The sequence below is a fragment of the Taudactylus pleione genome, unplaced genomic scaffold (assembly GCF_031769625.1).
Source record: "Taudactylus pleione unplaced genomic scaffold, aTauple2 ptg000145l, whole genome shotgun sequence".
Lineage (NCBI taxonomy): Eukaryota > Metazoa > Chordata > Amphibia > Anura > Myobatrachidae > Taudactylus > Taudactylus pleione.
Genome location: NW_028284547.1, coordinates 3,317,932 through 3,342,240, shown reverse-complemented (window position 1 = coordinate 3,342,240; position 24,309 = coordinate 3,317,932). Strand labels below are relative to the sequence as shown.

At 48.1% G+C, this 24,309-nt stretch overlaps 1 protein-coding gene across 1 annotated transcript in view; it reads right to left on the bottom strand.

Moving 5' to 3' along the window:
- Window positions 1–657: 657 nt before the first annotated feature.
- BRME1 (break repair meiotic recombinase recruitment factor 1) overlaps window positions 658–24,309 on the bottom strand; it is a 60,535-nt gene continuing 36,883 nt past the window's right edge. The window contains exons 5-7 of the mRNA XM_088473976.1: window positions 12,246–12,367; window positions 3,831–3,902; window positions 658–1,140 (exon numbers count right to left, since the gene is read on the bottom strand). Coding sequence (XP_088330102.1) covers window positions 1,041–1,140; window positions 3,831–3,902; window positions 12,246–12,367 — 294 coding nt within the window. The 3' untranslated portion in view covers window positions 658–1,040. The remainder of the gene's footprint in view (window positions 1,141–3,830; window positions 3,903–12,245; window positions 12,368–24,309) is intronic.

Genomic DNA, 24,309 nt, shown 5'->3' with positions numbered 1-24,309 from the left:
CCGCGGAACGCATGCACTGTGCATTTTTTTTTTCTTTTGGTGTCTTTTAATCGACTTAGACGCCTGCAGGAATATCGGCATTGCGTGCAACTGTGGCTCGAAGCCAAGAGTCATCTCTTCCAGGCACTGTCTATCCTGCCCAGTGTAGTCCTATGTAGTGCGCCTAATATGGCTGCCTCGTCTGGATGCTCCGTGGGCAGGATGAATGACCCTTGGAACTGATGAGACAAAATGGCTGCCACACCTCTGCGTAACATTCATGGTTACTGGATTTGATGAAAATCTGAACATCTACATATATATAAATTTAATGACTGATTTACCACAAGCCAGAAGTGTTTTTTGCGTGTGATGTACAGAGCACCTGTTCCGTGCTCGCATATGAAAGTCACACGCTGTGTCACACCTACAAATACATGCTGGATGTCTTCATCCAGGGGTCTGAACCAACCGCAGCACAAATACAGGATCGCCCCATGGTACCGTCCAGGGGGACAAGGGTTACATAGCAATGAGCTGGAGATTTTCTGTAATAAGACCTGAGTCAGAAGGTCTCCATAAAGATCCATAGTGTTAGTTTAATTCAATGAACCTGTCAGACACATAGGACAGACGGTGACCCCGCCAAGAAGACCTGTTACATGGGATTAACCGGTTTATTACACAAGAAAACATCAGTAAATTAAAAATGAAAAAACTACAGGAATACAAAAAGCAGTCAGGAAATTCTCCCCTTTACAGGCGATATAACCCAACATAAATGAGGGAAACTGCTTCTCTGATCCCGTCAGTATCCATGACAAAAGTCACTTATCAATTCACTAGGAGCTGGTGACAGCATCGAGGCATGAGGCACCTCATACCTTATGCCTCACAGGTGTCACAAGTTCCTAGTAAATTGACAGGCTGAATGTTGATCTAGCCCGCAGCATGTCTGTCACCGCCGAGTGTAGGCGAGGGGTTCACTTACTTGACGGATAAAACAACAATGTATATTTTATTTGTTCAACAACGTAGAAAGGACAGGTAGACATGGGGCGTCACATCTCCCGGCGTCTCTTCCCACTCGCTGCCCCTCTTCCGGGGGGGAACCTGACCCTCTTCTGCCGGAGTTCTCGGTAAGTGGTCATGATGAGACGGCTGTGAGACAGAGAGAGGGCGTTAGGCGCTGTAGTCCAGATATAGAAAGACTTATGGTGCATACACACGGTCAGATTTTTCCTTCAGATATGAACGATAACGATTTAAAAATCGTTCAGTCGTTCATATCTGAAGGAAAATCGTTCATATCTGACATGCCTGAACGATGGACGATCAACGATGCGCGTTCCCGATGGTCAGATAACGATTTCTGACATCTGATGTGTTTGCAGTCAGACTTGGACGATTCCATTCATTTTAATGCAGTCAAAAATCGTTCAATCGTTCAAATCGTTCAAAACTTTGGTCAAATCTTTCAAATCGTTTAATCGTTCAATCGTTCATCTGACAAATCTGACAAGTCTGACAAATCTGACCGTGTGTATGCTCCATTAAGCTGCATACACACACAACGATTTTTTGAACGATTATCGTTAAACGATATCGTTTAACGATAATCGTTTGAAAAAATTGTTGACTTTCTGAGTCAAATGATGAACGATTATCGTTCATGCGCATTCACGTTTGTAGTTCAGTCAGACTTGTCAACTGAATGATTTTCATTAAGGGAATATGCAAAAATCGCTTGTAGTTCATAAAAATCGTTCATTACACTTTAAAAAATCTGACAGATAATCTGACAGAAAATCGTTCATAAAAATTGTTCATAAAATCGTTGGTAACAAAATCGTTGTGTGTGTATGCAGCTTTACGCAACCCCCTGTGGAAACAATTTGGGCATTTAAAATGACCTCTTAATTCTCATCAGGTAAAATACCCTAGGGGCCTTGCTCCTGCCTCAAGTGCTGACACCCCAATGCCCCCCTCCCCTCCTTCCCTATGTAAATCTGCACTATAAGCAACACAACCAGTCACACAATGTGTATACAGTCAGTGGCCCCTTTATTAGGTACATCTGCTCGTTAATGCAACTGTCTAATCAGCCAATCATGTGGCAGCAACTCCATGCATAAAAGCGTGCATGCCTGCATGGTCAAGAGGTTCAGTTGCTGTTCAGAGTAAAACCCAGAATGGGGAAGGAATTTCATCTACATGATCGCTGGTGCCAGATGGAACCAGTTTGAGTATATTAGAAACTGCTGATCTGGGATTTTCACACATAAGAGTCTCTACAGTCCACAGACAATGGTGCCCAAAATGGAATCGGTATGATTTACCGCCGGACGCATGTCCGGCGGTTGGGATCCCGACACCAACATCCCGGCAGCAGTGGAAATCCCGATCGTCCTCAGGTAAGTATAGCTAACCTAATTCTACCCCCTAACCCTAGCCCTCCCTTAGGGGTGCCTAACCCTAACCTCCCCCCCAGTACCTAACCCTAATCCCCCCTCTAAGTGCCTAAACCTAACCCCCCCTTCCCCGCTGCCTAAACCTAAGTCCCCCGGGGGGGTAGCCTAACCCTAACCTCTCCCCCGGGGGTGCCTAAGCCCCCCTTTCCCTAGCTTAACCCTAACCTCCCGGGGGGGTGCCTAACCCTAAGTCCCCCCCGGGAGCCCTAAACCTAACCCTCCCCCCCCCCCCCGTGGCTATCCGCGCTCGGCGTCCCTTCGATCGGGATACCGGGCGTCGGTCTCCCGGCGTATGTCTAATGACAGGCGTCGGCATATCGACGCTTGTCTTTAGACCCTTGCCAGTATATGATAGTCAGGAAGCCGGCTGTCAGGATTAGGTCCGTTGGCTTCCCGACTGCATACCCCCAAAACAGTGAGCGGCAGTGCTGTGGGCAAAAATACCTTGTGAATGAAAGAGGTCAGAGGGGAAAAGCCAGACTGGTACAGGCTGGCAGGGAGGTGACAGTAACAGTCTGCTATTCACAGGAAACTGGGGCCACAGCGGGCACAGGATCACCCAACACTGGACATGAGTTCGGTAGGGCCAGGACAACATGAATCCATGGATCTATTCTGCCTTTTGCCGATGGCTCAGGCAGGTGATGGTGGTGTACTGGTGTGGGGAATGTCTTCGTGGAACACATTAGGCCCCTGATCATCGTATACATGCCATATCCTACCTGACTATTGTTGCTGACCAGGTGCATCCCTTTATGGCCAGAGTCTACCCATCTTCTAATGGCTACTTCCAACATATGTGTCATGTCACAGAGCGCACGTTCCCTCATTCCGGTACCCTGAACATGACAATGAGCTCAGTGTACCCTAATGGCCTCCACGGTCACCAGATCTCAGTACAGTACAGCACCCCTGGGATGTGGGGGGACAGGAAATTCGCAGCGTGGACGTGCAGGTGGGAAAATCTGCAGCAGCTGCCTGATGCCATCAGAGTCTCTAAGTTAGGGGTATTCACCATGCGCCCCTCCAGCTGTTGTATAATTACACATGTCAGCATGCCCTGCCACGATTTTAGCAAACCTATGGCAGGGCATGCCGGGATGTACGGTTCCACCTTGCTGAATCCAAGCTACAAAGACCTCAGGCTGTCCTGGAGCATGGAGGAAGGGGAGGGAGGGGTCCTAGCCAGTACTAGAAAGGTGTATCTAATAAAGAGAACACTGCGTGTATATTATCACCTAACCCTCCAACAGACTGAGAATCCACAGGGTAATGGCTGACCAAAGTAAAACAACAGCAATGTGACACATGACAGTATTGGGGCACCCTGCGTGAGACGGACCCCACACTACACACGCACATACTCTCCCCAAGCCTCACTTGAGATTTGACAGCTCCGTGATCAGTCCTTGGACAGTGGATGAGGCATCTTCCCCTCTGCGCTCCGGCTCTCTGCCGAGGACACAAGAACAGAAATGTTATTGGTACAACTGACCACGTTTCTTAGCACCACAGATCTGCGCAGAGCAACAGAAAGCAATGAGCATATCGCTTCCATCTGGGGCGTGCAGCTTGCTCAGTGGGGGCGATTCAATTTAGCGCGATGTGGAAAAGCCCCGGGAAGGAGTTATTCAATTCACTGCGCTGTTAAGTCTGACAAGAACCACTTAAGTCGGAGAATGGCGGTTACCGCGCCTCAAGCTGGGTGTTTGGCCGCTGTAACCAGCATTCTCCAACAATGCCGGCCGCGAGGCTGTTAGCGCCGCACTAAGCCAGAAAACAGCATCACGGCCGGCACTTTAAGTCGGATTTCTGATCGCACCTCAGGAGGGTATATATATACACCCATACACACACGTATATATATATATATATATAGGGGCCCTGTGGTGGAAGTGGCCCACGTGACAAGCAGCGCTATACAGACTAGAGCAGCAGCGCCTTCACCCACAACTAACACCAATGTCACTGTGGAGCTCATTCAGAGTCGGTCGTGCACGCTGAGCGCTCACGACCGACTCGATGTTGCCCCACAGCGCATGCTCCGTCGTGCACATGCGCGGGACCCGGCTAACGACGGTTGCTCCGTTGTTAGGGGTCTCGTTGCAGACGGGGCGAGCTGTCGATGTTGAGTAACAGCTCGCCCCGTTTGCTGGGCGGGCAGGGGGCGTGCCTGGCCAAACGGAGGCATTCCAGTAGGAACACTTGCCGTTTGGGGGCGGCCCCACTGACATCGTCAGTGATGTCAGTGGGGAGCTTCCTGCTCGATCAGAGCAGGAAGCTCCCTGGGGCTTAAGGTTGACGAGACCCTACCTTAGGGTCTCGTCTTAAGCCCCGATGGTCGCGATGGTCTTGACCATCGCGACCATCACCCTTGTTGGTCGTTAGAGCTGTGGGTGTTAACCCACAGCCTAACGACCGTCATGGAGGCGGCCGTTCAGGATGCAAGCGGCCGCCCTGATTCAGAGCGACCGCTTGCATATAATGACCGCCTCTGAATGAGGCCCTGTGTACAGACTACTATGTAGCCTCTCCTATTCACCCACCACTCACACCAATGTCACTGTGTGCCCTGTGCACAGACTGCTATGTAGCCTCTCCTATTCACCCACCACTCACACCAATGTCACTGTGTGCCCTGTGCACAGACTGCTATGTAGCCTCTCCTATTCACCCACCACTCACACCAATGTCACTGTGTGCCCTGTGCACAGACTGCTATGTAACCTCTCCTATTCAACCACCACTCACACCAATGTCACTGTGTGCCCTGTGCACAGACTGCTATGTAGCCTCTCCTATTCACCCACCACTCACACCAATGTCACTGTGTGCCCTGTGCACATACTGCTATGTAACCTCTCCTATTCACCCACCACTCACACCAATGTCACTGTGTGCCCTGTGCACAGACTGCTATGTAGCCTCTCCTATTCACCCACCACTCACACCAATGTCACTGTGTGCCCTGTGCACAGACTGCTATGTAACCTCTCCTATTCAACCACCACTCACACCAATGTCACTGTGTGCCCTGTGCACAGACTGCTATGTAGTCTTATCCTATTCCAGTGAGGGCGGGACCAAAGCACCTCTCCCCCCCACCCCTTACCGGCCATGCGCATGCTGCCTCATCAATTTTGTTTTTATTATTTCAACTTGTTCAGCTTGAACTTGACGGATGGAGATGATACAAAGTACAGGGTATTTATAGGAGTTTCCACTACACAATAATGCAGTTTTCATGAAAATCGGTTGAGTAGTTTTAGTACACAATGCAGAATTTTACGCAGATGGAGTGATTGTTTGCCATTGCGCATGCGTGTAATCTGTACTGCGCACACACAGCAATTGCTTTGCGATTACGCCCCCACAAAGGATCCATGCGCAAAGTGAGTGACAGGTAGTCAGCATTCGGGGGAGGTAATGGGGGGGTGGTTAGGCAAACGCAGGCGCATCTGACCGTGTAAACGCCGTTTCATGGGCGTGCATAAATTAGCCACTGCGATCTCCTTAGCAGCATGAGAGCCCCCGTGTGTGTCGGGAGAGCCGCAGTGTTTGCGGCTGGTCAGACATGAATTACATGCGGCGTGACTGTCTGCTGTGCGTCAATGGTACCGACGTTTACGCTAGTGCACGTTGCCACACGGATATGAGAAGGCAGCAGTGGGCGCCCCTATGGTTGGCTGTGCTTTGGAAGGCATTAGCGTATTTTATCAACTGCGATCCGTGAGAGAATCCAGCTGCGATTAGCGTACATCTCAGGCCCTAGCTCCTTTAAAATAGGATGATCGGTCTCTTATGGATTTGTCATTACGCCCGTGCTCTGAAATGTTCACGCTGCGTTCAAAATTTTATTAGACAGCGTCACAGCATATATCTTATTCTTATTTCAGCGCATATATATATATATAATATATATACACACACACAAATAAACCCTCAATGTTTGCTGTTTTCTGCTACACCTATTGGCTGCCCCCCCTGTACCAGAGTCACCAGGGTAGGATATAATCCTGTAATACACCATGAGATGGTGATGAAGCCGCAGCCTGATAAATGACACCTGGGTGTGTAATCAGGGGGAGAGGGGGGTTTAGAAACACAACATAAGTCAGATAAGAGTCTACAGTACAGGCTGGGGAGGGGGAGATGGAGGACTCATAAATCCTTCTCAGCCCCCTCAGGGGTTGTTTAGGGAAAACAATCAGAGGGACAAAGGTGAATCCTGCAAATAGCAGACGCACTGTCCCTCCGCACCTGACCGGGCACATGGAGACAAGCTGAGCGTGCACTTGACACAATCCATGATCTGAAACAGATGTAGTGAAAGGAATGGGTATTGCTATACACACATGCTTCAATGTCGCAAATACGGTGACAGGCGCGATATGGCAGCGTGTAGCGCAGACCCCCTATGTCTATTTTGATTGGACCATTTATGGGAAAGATGGTAAATACGAAGTGACCCCCAAACGCCTCTGGATGGGATCTCGTTCTACATGTGTGGCCAAATTGGGCATTAAACCTGTGTGTATGGCCAAGGTTGAACAAATTTCAGGACCATTTCTAATGCTGGGTACACACTTTATTTGAACGGCCTATATATATCGTGTGCCAGGGTGTACCAGCGATATGTCTGTGAACGACGTAGTTCATAGGCATATTGCGTCGGCTGTGCAGCAGGTCTGATGGCAGATATATCTGCTCATCGTGCTGTGTATATGGGCGGTCAGCTGACGGCCTGTACACTTACTGCACAGGCCGGCAGGGAGGGCGTTGTGACGCGATCCCCGTCCAGCGGGACCCGCGGGCAGAGACAGTGATGGTAGTTCAGTGTGTATGAACACCCATCATCTGCTGATATATCTGCAGATCAGTTGATATGCAGATATATATTTCCAGTGTGTACCCAGCTTTAGGGTGTCAGTCTATCAACGCTTGTTAAGATATTATTCTCATAAGCGCCTGTTACGCAGCGTTGTACACAGAGCATTTGTTTCTTCCGTTCCCAGGCCCAGGAGAGCTTACAATCCAATTCTCTATAATACAGATCTTTCTTTCACCATGACACCGGGTGGGAACATGCCTACACAATACCCACTGGTTGCATCCGACCTGTCTAGTGTTCCCGCTAACTTGTTTTAAAAGGGCAAAATGTGCCCTGCCCTTTTAGCGGCGTCCCGCTAAAACAGCATGTCTTCAGCCTTCCCCACCCGCAGGCTGCTGTGTGCTGCGGGAGGTAAAAGTTGTGGTGACCGATCTCCGCCGGGTAAATAGATGCTGTGAGGCTCCCCTTTGTCCCCAAATTGTAGGCATGTCCCAAGGACACGCCCCCTCCCCGGCCACACACCCTTATCGGGAGCGGGCACAGACACCTTGCAAGCTACCAGGGTTGGACTGCTGGGTCACTGAACCTGGGAATCCAGCCCTTGCCCAATTTACACCTAGCAGCAACCAGGGATTTTGCTGCTAGTGTGTAAGGGGTATAACTTGTTATTAGGAGCATATTTAATTGTCCGCAAGGTTATATCCACAACATTTTTTTGCGGGCATCACGACCAATATTCTATTACAGCAGGTATGCGCACTCCCGATACCCGCGATATTCAATAGAAAGAAAATGGTCACATCATTTTTTTCAGGCAAAACCGTGAGAGAACGGTATCCGGTAATTAGGTCTACATTGTCTAGATAGACAATGTTTGGGTAGACAATGGAAGATAGACAGGCAATAGATAGACAGGGTCTGAAGGTCAACTATTAACAAGGTCGACAGGTACAGAAGGTCGATAGGCAGTAGGTCGACAGGCAGTAGGTCGACAGGGACTGAAGGTCGACAGGGTCAGAAGGTCGACACACTAAAGGTCGACTGGTAACAAGGTGAACAGGTATGAAGGTCGATAGGGACTGAAGGTCGACAGGGTCAGAAGGTCGACACACTAAAGGTCAACTGGTAACAAGGTCGACAGGTATGAAGGTCGACAGGCAGTAGGTCGACAGGGACTGAAGGTTGACAGGGTCTGAAGGTCGACACTAAAGGTCGACTGGTAACAAGGTCGACATGTACTGGTGGTCAACATGGTCATTAGGACAACACTCATATGATCGACATGCAAATTGTCGACACATGTTTTTTTTGTTTTTTTTTAGCCCTAATCTTTACCCTAACCCTACTCTTGGTGCCTAACCCTAACCCTCCCTCCTGGTGCCTAACTCTAACCATCAGGGTAAGTGCCTAACCCTAATCGTCGGGGTAAGTGTCTAACCCTAACCGTCGGGGTAAGTGTCTAACCCTAACCGTCGGAGTAAGTGCCTAACCCTATCCATCGGAGTAAGTGCCTAACCCTAACCGTCGGAGTAAGTGCCTAGCCCTAACCGTCGGGGTAAGTGTCTAACCCTAACCGTCGGGGTAAGTGTCTAACCCTAACCGTCGGAGTAAGTGCCTAACCCTATCCATCGGAGTAAGTGCCTAACCCTAACCGTCGGAGTAAGTGCCTAACCCTAACCCTGACACTAACCCTTAAAAAAAAAAAAAAAAAAGTGTCGACCATTTGACTATATGAGTGTCGACCTACTGCCTGTCGACCTTGTTACTAGTCGACCCATTGGAGTAAGTGCCTAACCCTAAACGTCGGAGTAAGTGCCTAACCCTAAGTGCCTAACCCTGACACTAACCCTAAAAAAATAAATAAATAAAAAATGTGCGACCATTTGACTATGAGTGTCGACCTACTGCCTGTCGACCTTCATAGCTGTCGACATTGTTACTAGTCGACCCGTCGGAGTAAGTGCCTAACCCTGACACTAACCCTAAAATAAAAAAAATAATATGTCGACCATTTGACTATATGAGTGTCGACCTACTGCCTGTCGGCCTTCATACCTGTCGACCTTGTTACCAGTCGACCTTTAGTGTGTCGACCTTCTGACCCTGTCGACCTTCATACCTGTCGACCTTGTTACCAGTCGACATTTAGTGTGTCGACCTTTTGACCCTGTCAACCTTCAGTCCCAGTCGACATATTGCCTGTCGACCTTCAGTACCTAACGACCTTTTGCCTGTCGACCTTCAGTATCTGTCGTCATTGTCACCAGCCGACCTTTAGTGTGTCGACCTTCAGACCCTGCCGACCTCCAGTCCCTGTCTATCTATTGCCTGTCTATCTTCCATTGTCTACCCAAACATTGTCTATCTAGACCAGCGGTTTTCAACTAGTGTGCCGTGGCCGGTTGTGAAGTGTGCCGCGGGGCTGTCAGAGCCACCGGGCACATTTTACTGTACTTCAGCATCCCGGGCCGCTGAGCTCCTCTGGGAGACTCAGGCGCGCCCGGGCAGTGACCTGCAAAGACGCGGCGGCATGACATCACAGGTCACGCACCCCGTGTTGTCCACTGCCCTCCAGCCCGCTCCGCCAGCCAATGCCCTGCGCCAATTAGCCAGCCCGCACTCTCTCTTTCTCTCCCGCCCGGCAGCCTGCATGGAAGCCCGCCCGTACGCGATCCTGCTGCAGTGTGAGTGACAAGGGCGGAAGAAATGTGGGTTTTGTTTGTGTCGGTGGGGACCAGACAGATTTTTTTCTTCTTAGTGGGTACCAGCCATAGTTTATTTTTTAGTGGGGACCAGTCATGTCATTTATTTTAGTGAGGACCAGCCATATGTTATCCAGCCATATATTTGCCTATTTAGTGGGGAACAATGTGTTATTGTTTTTTTTTGTTTTTGTGGGGCCAGCCATGGGTTTCTTTTTCTGTGGAGAGCAATGTGGTATGGTTGTTTATTTCTGTGGAGAGCAATGTGGTATGGTTGTTTATTTCTATGGGGCGTAATGTGGTATGGTTGTTTTTTTCTGTGGAGAGCAATGTGGTATGGTTGTTTTTTTCTGTGGAGAGCAATGTGGTATGGTTGTTTATTTCTGTGGAGAGCAATGTGGTATGGTTGTTTATTTCTGTGGAGCGCAATGTGGTATGGTTGTTTATTTCTGTGGGGCGCAATGTGGTATGGTTGTTTATTTCTGTGTGGCGTAATGTGGTATGGTTGTTTATTTCTGTGGGGCGCAATGTGGTATGGTTGTTTATTTCTGTGGAGCGCAATGTGGTATGGTTGTTTATTTCTGTGGAGCGCAATGTGGTATGGTTGTTTATTTCTGTGGGGCGCAATGTGGTATGGTTGTTTATTTCTGTGGGGCGCAATGTGGTATGGTTGTTTATTTCTGTGGAGCGCAATGTGGTATGGTTGTTTATTTCTGTGGGGCATAATGTGGTATGGTTGTATATTTCTGTGTGGCGTAATGTGGTATGGTTGTTTATTTCTGTGTGGCGTAATGTGGTATGGTTGTTTATTTCTGTGGGGCGCAATGTGGTATGGTTGTTTATTTCTGTGGAGCGCAATGTGGTATGGTTGTTTATTTCTGTGGAGCGCAATGTGGTATGGTTGTTTAATTCTGTGGGGCGCAATGTGGTATGGTTGTTTATTTCTGTGGGGCGCAATGTGGTATGGTTGTTTATTTCTGTGGAGCGCAATGTGGTATGGTTGTTTATTTCTGTGGGGTGCAATGTGGTATGGTTGTTTATTTCTGTGGGGCGTAATGTGGTATGGTTGTTTATTTCTGTGGGGCGTAATGTGGTATGGTTGTTTATTTCTGTGGGGTGTAATGTGGTATGGTTGTTTATTTCTGTGGGGCGCAATGTGGTATGGTTGTTTATTTCTGTGGGGCGTAATGTGGTATGGTTGTTTATTTCTGTGGGGCGCAATGTGGTATGGTTGTTTATTTCTGTGGAGTGCAATGTGGTATGGTTGTTTATTTCTGTGGGGCGCAATGTGGGTTTTTTTTTCTGTGGAGGCCAGCCAATGGGATTGTTTTATTCTTGTGGGGGCCAATGTAGTGTGTTTTTTATTCTTGTGGGAACCAATGTAGTGTGTTTTGTTCCTGTGGGAACCAATGTAGTGTGTTTTTTCATAGTCCACGCACACCGCATCACCTTGGCAATTTTAAAATCTTGTGTAGTGTGCCTCAAGTTGAAAAAATCACTGATCTAGACAATGTAGACCTAATAATCCACACCCGCGGGAACAGCCTGTACCCCAATAAAATTAAAAAAAATTGTGTAACAGTAATAATGGTTATTACTGTCCCAAAAAGAAATAAATTGTTAAATAAAGGTGATTTTCGTTGTAATTTCAGGCCAATTAAGAAGAAAAAAAATATATGAAAAAAATAAATAAATAGAAAAAAATAAATAAAGCAATTATTTTTTTTGTTTAAATAATTGCTCTAATTATATCTGGGGTGCATAAATTAACAAAAAAAATAATTTTGGGGTAATTTTAAGTCATTATTGGATTTGACAACCAATAATGACATGCAATTATTGGACCAATTAGGCTAATAAAAAACTTTCAATTGCCTAATTAGTCATGCCGGGTTCTGAAGGGGTCCCAGACATTTTAAGCTTATAATAGGGATTTAGAATTTTTTTTTAGATCTGTTCTGCGCCTGTGAGAAAATAGCCGCGGTAATTTCTACAAAAATTACCGCAACTAATTTTCTACCCGGCAATGAAGTATGAAGAACCTGGCGGCCGCAGGGTTTTTCAAAACTTTGCCTGCAATTGGATATGCCACTTAGAATTAATTTATATAGTCACCTATGTAATCCATAGCACTGCTGTTAGGGATGTTACACGCGGGAAACGCACTGCCCAGGACATTTGTAAAACATGGCAGATTGGCAGTAGGTCTTTTTTTTTTTGGCAGAAAACTGAGTAACCATGGGAATGGGAGCTTTTACTCACCCTCGTGGCGCCTCTGCCAAAGCTGGAGTCATTCGGAGAGTCGGCTGTGCGGTGTCATCCTGCAGTTTTGCCGGGTTGCCGGATGCGGAGGGCCCTCGGTAAGTGACAGTATCATAAACGTTCTGTAACAAGAAAAACACCTGCGCTGGGTATAAAGCTGGGCATGGAGAACAATTCTGGGCATCACATTGAGCACTTGGAACATTCTGAACAGCCCTAGGGCTCAATCTGACATCGTTTTGCCAATGAGTGAGATAATCATTAAGCCCATGTGTGGACCTAAAAGTCCCAGAAAGCCCTGGCAGCCACTATCTGCTTTGGCATGCTGACACCTACAGAACTAAAAGCGGCGGCAAGCCAGTTGTCACCAGTGGCAAACAGCCAATCAGATGCAAATGTGGGAAAGCTCCTCTGATTGGCTGCTCGTGTACTGACCTCTGTCATACATCTGTGTCGCGGCTCTGCCAGGAACAAGCAAGCGTCGCCCTATCGGAATGGATTCAGCAGGTTAATTAGGTGATAAACCAAGGTTTGGGGGAGTCTTTATTTCAAACATTGGGCATCGGGTGTACGTGGTTTTTCTTTCCCTAGATACTTTAGAGGAACTACATGTTCCAGCGGGAGCCAGCTGCCTGCCATGGCATGCTGGATCTAGTTTTTCCACAGACACCAGAAGTCAATGGCTGCCAGGACTTGCTGAGAATTGTAGTTCCACAAATGTACTCAATGATTTTCTCACTTCAAAAAAATGAACTTGGCCAATGATATTTAGCCAGTTGCAGCCCTAGATGGGGTGATCTGCATATCTGCGTGCCTCTGCAGGTGAACCCTGTATTACAGTGGCTGACACGCAGGCAGGGGACGCTGCCCATCCCCATCATCACACTAACAACCTACAGTATCTTCACCCCAGTTGCATCAGACACACTCACCCTAGCAGCAGTCCATGAGCACAAGGTAAGAAACAAGTACTAGTGTCCCCTTACTCTCATGGTGGAATGAGGATCACAATGTATTTTGTAGGGGAAATCAAATGAGAAAAGGAGAGTTATGGGAGACTTACCTTTGTTAACACTCTTTCTTCGAAGTCCATAGGGCATATTTGCCGACATCTCGGCGGGGGAATCCGGGAGGGGGCTGGCAGGTCCGTCCAGCAGGGAGGATGGGGACGGGTCAAAGAGGCGGAGCGGGGGCGTGCCGACGCGATCGCGTCATAGTGGCCCCGCCCCCCGCTTTATAATGCCATAATTACTGGCGTTATAAGGCAGGGGGCGGGGCTACGATGACGCAATTCGCGCTGAATCGCGTCATCACACCCCCGCACCGCCCACTTTTGCGGCTGGCGCGGGGGTTAGCGGGGAGCCGGCATCCATTCCGGGGGATTTGCCTAGTCTTGCGGGGTGTCGGGAGCGGCACCCGATTTTCGGGAGGCTCCCGACAGTCCCGGGAGAGTAGACAAGTATGCCATAGGGGAGACAATGGGGTGTAAGTGGTGGTTAGGAGGACCGGACACCAAGAGCCAAAGCTTTTCTGTCCCAGGGTGCTCCGGTCCTTCCCCCTATACTCCGCCCGCAGCCTCAGGCAATTCAGTTTTGTCAACAAGCCCAAGGCAGGAGCAGGATATGAGAGAAGGAATACTGGTACACTTAAGAATCACACTCTCACACAACAGAGAAGGAAACCGGTGACCAAGAGAAGAAACCTAAAGAAGCCAGGTGCGTCAGGGCGGGCACCCTGTGGACCCTATGAACTACGAAGAAAGAGAGTTAAAAAGGTTAAGTTTTACCATAACTCTCCTTCTCCACAGGGGAGACAATGGGGATTTCCCAAAGCAGTTGTTCAAGGACAGGGACGCTCCTGAGCTGATAAGAGAATCCGACTCCCAAAGGAAGCATCCTGAGAGGCAAAGGTATCATAGACATAGAATCTAAGAAAGGTGTGGACAGAAGACCACGTGGCCGCCTTGCATAGTTGTTCGGCAGAGACCACCTTGAGAAGGAAGCCAGGGTGAGTTCGAAGAACAGCCCTGTCCTGATGAAAGATCAGAAATGGAGAGCGACAGGAGAGCGCCCCCAAATCTGGCACCCTACGGGCAGACGCGATAGCCAGAAGAAAAAGAATCTTTGCAGTGAGCCATTTGACGTCGACTGAGTCCAGGGGTTCAAACGGAGGCCCCTGAAGTGTATGGAGAACCACTGACATATCCCACGGAGTAACAGGAGGGTCAAAGGGAGGTTGTATACGGAGTACACCCTGAAGGAAGGTGTGAACATCCGGCAATGGAGCAATTCTGTGCTGGAACCAGATGGACAGAGCCGAGATGTGCACTTTCAGAGAGGCCAGGCGGAGTTCGAGATCCAATCCAGCTTGAAGGAAGGCAAGGATACGAGAACACAAAAAATCTGGAGGGTCATAGCTTCTGGTAGCACACCACTGTAAGTAAGTATGCCACACCCGGTGATAGATCCGGACGAAGGCCGGCTTATGCGCTCTGAGCATGGTCTGAACCATGGAGCGAGAAGACCCTTTGGACCTTAGAAGGGATGTCTCAAGAGCCACGCTGTCCAAGACAGACGGGCCAGTTCTGGATGTAGACAAGGACCCTAAGAGACAACAGGTCTGGCCGTTGAAGAAGTTGGAGAGGAGCGTCTATGTAGAGACTTTGAAGATCGGAGTACCAATGGTGTCTGGGTCAAGCCGGAGCTACCAACAGAACCATGCCCCTTTCTTGCTTGAATTTCCAATGGCCCTGAGGAAGAAGGAGACTGGGGGAAAGAGGTACGCCAAATGGAAGGTCCACTTCACTGACAAGGCATCCACGAAGGCTGCTTCGGGGTCCCTTGTCCTGGACCAGTACACTGGAAGTTTGTGGTTGTGTCGTGAGGCCATGAGGTCCTCATCTGGTAGACCCCATTTGTCCACCACGAGCTGAAAGACCTCTGGGTGTAGAGACCACTCCCTGGCGTGCACGTCGTGATGGCTGAGGAAATCCGCTTCCCAATTGAGAATCCCGGGATGAACACCACGGAGATGGCTGGGAGACGACGTTCGGCCCACTTGAGAATGCGTGCCACTTCTGCCATTGCCGCCCGACTGCAAGTGCCTCCCTGGTGATTGAGGTAGGCCACCGCCATGGCGTTGTCAGACTAAACTTGTACTGGCCTGCCCTGAAGAATGTCCTGGGCCAGAGTGATGGCTCTGTAAATGGCTCGGAGCTCCAGGACGTTGATTGGTAGGACCCCTCGATGGGAGTCCAACGACCGTGAAAGGAGTGCTGGCTGATCACAGCGCCCCACCTGCGTTGGCTTGCATCCATGGTGAGGAGCATCCAATCCGGGATCCAGAAGGGGCGACCCTTGTTTAGGTGGGATGTCTGTAACCACCAGGAGAGGAATAGACGAACTTCTGGAGATAGGACCATCATCTGGGATCTGATCAGATGGGACAGCTCATTCCACCTGGAGAGGAATAGGTGTTGTAGGGGCCTGGAGTGGAACTGAGCGAACTCCACCATGTCGAAGGTAGATACCATGGATCCCATGGTCTGCATTGCTGAGTGAATGGACACTCGATGACTGTGGAGTAACCTGCGCACTCGTTGCTGCAGTGCAGAGATTTTGTCTGCTGTCAGGAAGATTTTCTGAACTTGAGAATCCAGAAGAGCTTCCAGATCTACCATCCTTTGAGAAGGGGTCATTGAAGACTTTTTCCAGTTGATCAACCACCCGTGTTTTTGTAGAAAGGCCATGGTTATCTGAAGATGGCGGTGAAGGACCTCTGGAGAGTGTGCTAACAGCAAGAGGTTGTCCAAGTTTGGGAGTAGTCTGACCCCCTGACGACAAAGGTGGGCCGCCATAACTGCCATGATCTTGGTAAAAACCCGCATAGCTGTAGAAAGCCCAAAAGGCAGCATTGAAATTGGAAATGTTGCTGTACGACAGCAAACAGGACATATCGCTGATGAGAGGGCGCTATAGGTACATGTAGGTAAGCATCCTGAATGTCCAGCGATACCGTAAAGTCCCCAGATTCCATAGCTAGGACAATAGAGCGCAGGGTTTCCATAAGAAACCTGGGCACTTTGATAAACTTGTTCAGAGACTTGAGATTGAGGATAGGCTGATGAGACCCATTGGGCTTCTGAACCAAGAAAAGAATAGAGTAATAACCGGTCCCTTGCTGTGACAACGGAGGAATAGGAGTTACTGGTATCGGTGGGTGTACCTGTTGTGGCAATCCCATAGGGGGAGCTACCGCAGGGACTGCTAGGCGGTCCGCAATTTTTGCCAACACCTGTGAAAAGGAAGCCCAGGGGGCTTCCTGAGCAGGGGGTGGAGGGGCTGACTGGCCTGGGGCAGTATAACAAGTTGCACAGACCATCTTGAATCAAGTCCTCCTGGGTTAATCCTGCTGAACAGGACCAGCAAGAGACCAGTATAGGAGCAGCAGCAGCCTGCTTGTTACCCTTGCCTTTGCTATACATAGCTGCAAACACAGTATAACACATGATATGGCACTGAGCAGCGTGCAACGCACGCAGTATGTGACAGTCTTCACAAATACAGGTAGATGTGAAGTACAGTGAAACCCCTATACCCCAGTATCCCAGGGTTATTGTGAAAGAAAGGCAAAGGTATAAGCTGACAGTAGAGAGAAAATACAGACAGCAGCACTAGCACAAGTCGCATACCATGTAGAGTAGAAAATTGAACTGCAATGGGCACTAGATTCAACTACACAGACCGCAGTGGCTGGAAAGAAATAGCGCTGTATAACCTGGCTCCTAGGAGAGGTATACAGGTATACCGGACCCAGTGTTCCCGGAAACCTGAGTCTCTGAGGGGGCGGAGGGTGAAGGAGGAGCAGCTCAGGGGCGGCAAGACCGCAGTGGAATCGTGCCCTGAGCTGGGGGAGGGGCCACAGGGAGAGGGCTGACCTCCTCTATGCTGCCATCAAACACCGGGTCCCTGACCTCAGTTTATACCCTGCGCCAGTATTATTTTATGCCCTGGTGGTCTACTGGAGTGTCGGACGAACCAGTGTCTACATCAGCACCTCCGATTTGTATCCTGAGTCCGGAGGTAATACTGTGCATAGAACCGCTTTACCTGTCCCCTGTCTCCCGGCTGCAGTCTGAGGTTCTCCTGTGGGACCACGGTAGCCAGGCCCCCCCTGTGCCCCAACGTAAGTACCAAGCCTAGGGCTGTAGTTGCGGCTCTGCGGAGGGGTGATGGAGCAGTAATGCTGGCATTCAGAGGACTGCCTGCTCTTCAGTAAAACCAAATAAAAGAAAACATAAAGTAAAGCTTTGGCTGCTAAAAAGCAGCCCCACTGTGTAAACGGTGATCCAGCTCCTGCCGGACACCAACGACAAACTGAATTGCCTCAGACTGTGGGCGGGGTATGGGGGGAAGGACAGAAAAGCTTTTGCTGTTTCTCCTCCTAACCACCACCCCATTGTCTCCCTGTAGAGCCCTTGGACCCTGAAGAAGAAAGTTGTAATTAATAAGTGACAAGCTGCAGTGTAAAAGTGACAAGAGGCCGCAGTGTAAGAATGATAAGAGGCTGCAGTGTAAGAATGACTAGAGGCCGCAATGTAATCATGATAAGAGGCCGCAGTGTAATAATGATAAGAGGCCGCAGTGTCATAATGATAAGAGGCCGCAGTGTAAGAATGATAAGAGGCTGCAGTGTAAGAGTGACTAGAGGCCGCAGTGTAAGAATGATAAGAGGCTGCAGTGTAATAATGATAAGAGGCCGCAGTGTAATAATGATAAGAGGCTGCAGTGTAAGAGTGACTAGAGGCCACAGTGTAATAATGATAAGAGGCCGCAGTGTAAGAATTACTAGAGGCCACAGTGTAATAATGATAAGAGGCCGCAGTGTAATAATGATAAGAGGCTGCAGTGTAAGAATGATAAGAGGCTGCAGTGTAAGAATGCCTAGAGGCTGCAGTGTAAGAATGATAAGAGGCTGCAGTGTAAGAGTGACTAGAGGCAGCAGTGTAAGAATGACTAGAGGCCACAGTGTAATAATGATAAGAGGCCGCAGTGTAAGAATGACAAGAGGCCGCAGTGTAAGAATGACTAGAGGCTGCAGTGTAAGAGTGACTAGAGGCCACAGTGTAATAATGATAAGAGGCTGCAGTGTAAGAGTGACTAGAGGCAGCAGTGTAAGAATGACTAGAGGCCACAGTGTAATAATGATAAGAGGCCGCAGTGTAAGAGTGACTAGAGGCTGCAGTGTAAGAATGACTAGAGGCCGCAATGTAATCATGATAAGAGGCCGCAGTGTAATAATGATAAGAGGCCGCAGTGTAATAATGATAAGAGGCCGCAGTGTAAGAATGATAAGAGGCTGCAGTGTAAGAGTGACTAGAGGCCACAGTGTAATAATGATAAGAGGCCGCAGTGTAAGAATTACTAGAGGCCACAGTGTAATAATGATAAGAGGCCGCAGTGTAATAATGATAAGAGGCCGCGGTGTAAGAATGATAAGAGGCTGCGGTGTAAGAATGCCTAGAGGCCGCAGTGTAAGAATGATAAGAGGCTGCAGTGTAAGAGTGACTAGAGGCCGCAGTGTAAGAATGACTAGAGGCCACAGTGTAATAATGATAAGAGGCCGCAGTGTAAGAGTGACTAGAGGCCACAGTGTAATAATGACAAGAGGCCGCAGTGTAAGAATGACTAGAGGCCACAGTGTAATAATGATAAGAGGCCGCAGTGTAATAATGATAAGAGGCCGCAGTGTAAGAATGATAAGAGGCCGCAGTGTAAGAATGATAAGAGGCCGCAATGTAAGAATGTTAAGAGGCTGCAGTGTAAGAGTGACTAGAGGCCACAGTGTAATAATGATAAGAGGCCGCAGTGTAATAATGATAAGAGGCCGCAGTGTAATAATGATAAGAGGCCGCAGTGTAAGAATAACTAGAGGCCACAGTGTAATAATGATAAGAGGCCGTAGTGTAATAATGATAAGAGGCCGCAGTGTAAGAATGGTAAGAGGCCGCAGTGTAAGAATGATTAGAGGCCGCAGTGTAAGAATGATAAGAGGCCGCAGTGTAAGAGTGACTAGAGGCCGCAGTGTAATAATGACAAGAGGCCGCAGTGTAAAAGTGACAAGAGGCCGCAGTGTAAAAGTGATAAGAGGCCGCAGTGTAAAAGTGACAAGAGGCCGCAGTGTAAAAGTGACAAGAGGCTGCAGTGTAAAAGTGACAAGAGGCTGCAATGTAAGAATGATAAGAGGCTGCAGTGTAAGAGTGACTAGAGGCTGCAGTGTAAGAATGATAAGAGGCTGCAGTGTAAGAGTGACTAGAGGCCGCAGTGTAAGAATGATAAGAGGCCGCAGTGTAAGAATGTTAAGAGGCTGCAGTGTAAGAGTGACTAGAGGCCACAGTGTAATAATGATAAGAGGCCACAGTGTAATAATGATAAGAGGCCGCAGTGTAATAATGATAAGAGGCCGCAGTGTAAGAATAACTAGAGGCCACAGTGTAATAATGATAAGAGGCCGTAGTGTAAGAATGGTAAGAGGCCGCAGTGTAAGAATGATTAGAGGCCGCAGTGTAAGAATGATAAGAGGCCGCAGTGTAAGAGTGACTAGAGGCCACAGTGCAATAATGATAAGAGGCTGTAGTGTAAGAGTGACTAGAGGCTGCAGTGTAAGAATGATAAGAGGCTGCAGTGTAAGAGTGACTAGAGGCCGCAGTGTAAGAATGATAAGAGGCCGCAGTGTAAGAATGTTAAGAGGCTGCAGTGTAAGAGTGACTAGAGGCCACAGTGTAATAATGATAAGAGGCCACAGTGTAATAATGATAAGAGGCCGCAGTGTAATAATGATAAGAGGCCGCAGTGTAAGAATAACTAGAGGCCACAGTGTAATAATGATAAGAGGCCGTAGTGTAAGAATGGTAAGAGGCCGCAGTGTAAGAATGATTAGAGGCCGCAGTGTAAGAATGATAAGAGGCCGCAGTGTAAGAGTGACTAGAGGCCACAGTGCAATAATGATAAGAGGCCGCAGTGTAAGAATGATAAGAGGCCGCAGTGTAAAAGTGATAAGAGGCCGCAGTGTAAAAGTGACAAGAGGCCGCAGTGTAAAAGTGACAAGAGGCTGCAGTATAAAAGTGACAAGAGGCTGCAGTGTAAGAATGACTAGAGGCCGCAGTGTAAAAGTGACAAGAGGCCGCAGTGTAAAAGTGACAAGATGTTGCTGTGTAAAAATAATAAGATGGCGCTGTGTAAAAGTGATACAATGGTGCAGTGTAAAAGTGATACGATGGTGCAGTGTAAAAGTGATACGATGGTGCAGTGTAAAAGTGATACGATGGTGCAGTGTAAAGGTGATACGATGGTGCAGTGTAAGAATGATAAAAGGCCGCAGTGTAATAATGATAAGAGACCGCAGTGTAAGAATGATAAGAGGCTGCAGTGTAAGAATGATAAGAGGCTGCAGTGTAAGAGTGACTAGAGGCCACAGTGTAATAATGATAAGAGGCCGCAGTGTAAGAGTGACTAGAGGCCACAGTGTAATAATGACAAGAGGCCGCAGTGTAAGAATGACTAGAGGCCACAGTGTAATAATGATAAGAGGCCGCAGTGTAATAATGATAAGAGGCCGCAGTGTAAGAATGATAAGAGGCCGCAGTGTAAGAATGATAAGAGGCCGCAATGTAAGAATGTTAAGAGGCTGCAGTGTAAGAGTGACTAGAGGCCACAGTGTAATAATGATAAGAGGCCGCAGTGTAATAATGATAAGAGGCCGCAGTGTAATAATGATAAGAGGCCGCAGTGTAAGAATAACTAGAGGCCACAGTGTAATAATGATAAGAGGCCGTAGTGTAATAATGATAAGAGGCCGCAGTGTAAGAATGGTAAGAGGCCGCAGTGTAAGAATGATTAGAGGCCGCAGTGTAAGAATGATAAGAGGCCGCAGTGTAAGAGTGACTAGAGGCCGCAGTGTAATAATGACAAGAGGCCGCAGTGTAAAAGTGACAAGAGGCCGCAGTGTAAAAGTGATAAGAGGCCGCAGTGTAAAAGTGACAAGAGGCCGCAGTGTAAAAGTGACAAGAGGCTGCAGTGTAAAAGTGACAAGAGGCTGCAATGTAAGAATGATAAGAGGCTGCAGTGTAAGAGTGACTAGAGGCTGCAGTGTAAGAATGATAAGAGGCTGCAGTGTAAGAGTGACTAGAGGCCGCAGTGTAAGAATGATAAGAGGCCGCAGTGTAAGAATGTTAAGAGGCTGCAGTGTAAGAGTGACTAGAGGCCACAGTGTAATAATGATAAGAGGCCACAGTGTAATAATGATAAGAGGCCGCAGTGTAATAATGATAAGAGGCCGCAGTGTAAGAATAACTAGAGGCCACAGTGTAATAATGATAAGAGGCCGTAGTGTAAGAATGGTAAGAGGCCGCAGTGTAAGAATGATTAGAGGCCGCAGTGTAAGAATGATAAGAGGCCGCAGTGTAAGAGTGACTAGAGGCCACAGTGCAATAATGATAAGAGGCTGCAGTGTAAGAATGATAAGAGGCTGTAGTGTAAGAGTGACTAGAGGCTGCAGTGTAAGAATGATAAGAGGCTGCAGTGTAAGAGTGACTAGAGGCCGCAGTGTAAGAATGATAAGAGGCCGCAGTGTAAGAATGTTAAGAGGCTGCAGTGTAAGAGTGACTAGAGGCCACAGTGTAATAATGATAAGAGGCCACAGTGTAATAATGATAAGAGGCCGCAGTGTAATAATGATAAGAGGCCGCAGTGTAAGAATAACTAGAGGCCACAGTGTAATAATGATAAGAGGCCGTAGTGTAAGAATGGTAAGAGGCCGCAGTGTAAGAATGATTAGAGGCCGCAGTGTAAGAATGATAAGAGGCCGCAGTGTAAGAGTGACTAGAGGCCACAGTGCAATAATGATAAGAGGCCGCAGTGTAAGAATGATAAGAGGCCGCAGTGTAAAAGTGATAAGAGGCCGCAGTGTAAAAGTGACAAGAGGCCGCAGTGTAAAAGTGACAAGAGGCTGCAGTATAAAAGTGACAAGAGGCTGCAGTGTAAGAATGACTAGAGGCCGCAGTGTAAAAGTGACAAGAGGCCGCAGTGTAAAAGTGACAAGATGTTGCTGTGTAAAAATAATAAGATGGCGCTGTGTAAAAGTGATACAATGGTGCAGTGTAAAAGTGATACGATGGTGCAGTGTAAAAGTGATACGATGGTGCAGTGTAAAAGTGATACGATGGTGCAGTGTAAAGGTGATACGATGGTGCAGTGTAAGAATGATAAAAGGCCGCAGTGTAATAATGATAAGAGACCGCAGTGTAAGAATGATAAGAGGCTGCAGTGTAAGAATGATAAGAGGCTGCAGTGTAAGAGTGACTAGAGGCCACAGTGTAATAATGATAAGAGGCCGCAGTGTAAGAATGACTAGAGGCCGCAGTGTAATAATGATAAGAGGCCGCAGTGTAATAATGATAAGAGGCCGCAGTGTAAAAATGATAAGAGGTTGCAGTGTAAGAATGCCTAGAGGCCGCAGTGTAAGAATGATAAGAGGCTGCAGTGTAAGAGTGACTAGAGGCCGCAGTGTAAGAATGATAAGAGGCCGCAGTGTAAGAATGACTAGAGGCCGCAGTGTAAGAATGATAAGAGGCCACAGTGTAATAATGATAAGAGGCCGCAGTGTAATAATGATAAGAGGCCGCAGTGTAAGAATGATAAGAGGCCGCAGTGTAATAATGATAAGAAGCTGCAGTGTAAGAGTGACTAGAGGCCACAGTGTAATAATGATAAGAGGCCGCAGTGTAAGAATGACTAGAGGCCACAGTGTAATAATGATAAGAAGCTGCAGTGTAAGAGTGACTAGAGGCCACAGTGTAATAATGATAAGAGGCCGCAGTGTAAGAATGACTAGAGGCCACAGTGTAATAATGATAAGAGGCCGCAGTGTAATAATGATAAGAGGCCGCAGTGTAAGAATGATAAGAGGCTGCAGTGTAAGAGTGACTAGAGGCTGCAGTGTAAGAGTGACTAGAGGCTGCAGTGTAAGAATGACAAGAGGCCGCAGTGTAAGAATGACTAGAGGCCGCAGTGTAAGAATGATAAGAGACCGCAGTGTAAGAATGATAAGAGGCCGCAGTGTAATAATGATAAGAGGCCGCAGTGTAAGAATGACTAGAGGCCGCAGTGTAAGAATGATGAGGCCGCAGCGTAAGAATGATAAGAGGCCGCAGCGTAATAATGATAAGAGGCCGCAGCGTAAGAATGATAAGAGGCCGCAGTGTAAGAATGATAAGAGGCCGCAGTGTAAGAATGATAAGAGGCCGAAGTGTAAGAATGATAAGAGGCCGCAGTATAATGATAAGAGGCCGCAGTGTAATAATGATAAGAGGCCGCAGTGTAAAAGTGACAAGAGGCCGCAGTGTAAAAGTGACAAGAGGCCGCAGTGTAAGAATGACTAGAGGCCGCAGTGTAAGAATGACTAGAGGCCGCAGTGTAAGAATGACTAGAGGCCGCAGTGTAAGAATGACTAGAGGCCGCAGTGTAAGAAAGCCTAGAGGCCGCAGTGTAATAATGACAAGAGGCCGCAGTGTAATAATGATAAGAGGCCGTAGTGTAAGAATGACTAGAGGCCGCAGTGTAAGAATGATAAGAGGCCGCAGTGTAAGAATGATAAGAGGCCGCAGTGTAAGAATGATAAGAGGCCGCAGTGTAAAAGTGACAAGAGGCCGCAGTGTAAAAGTGACAAGAGGCCGCAGTGTAAAGGTGACAAGAGGCCGCAGTGTAAAGGTGACAAGAGGCCGCAGTGTAAAGGTGACAAGAGGCCGCAGTGTAAGAATGACTAGAGGCCGCAGTGTAAGAATGACTAGAGGCCGCAGTGTAAGAATGCCTAGAGGCCGCAGTGTAAGAATGAGAAGAGGTCGCAGTGTAAGAATGACTAGAGGCCGCAGTGTAAGAATGACTAGAGGCCGCAGTGTAAGAATGCCTAGAGGCCGCAGTGTAAGAATGCCTAGAGGCCGAAGTGTAAGAATGATAAGAGGCCGCAGTGTAATAATGATAAGAGGCCGAAGTGTAAGAATGATAAGAGG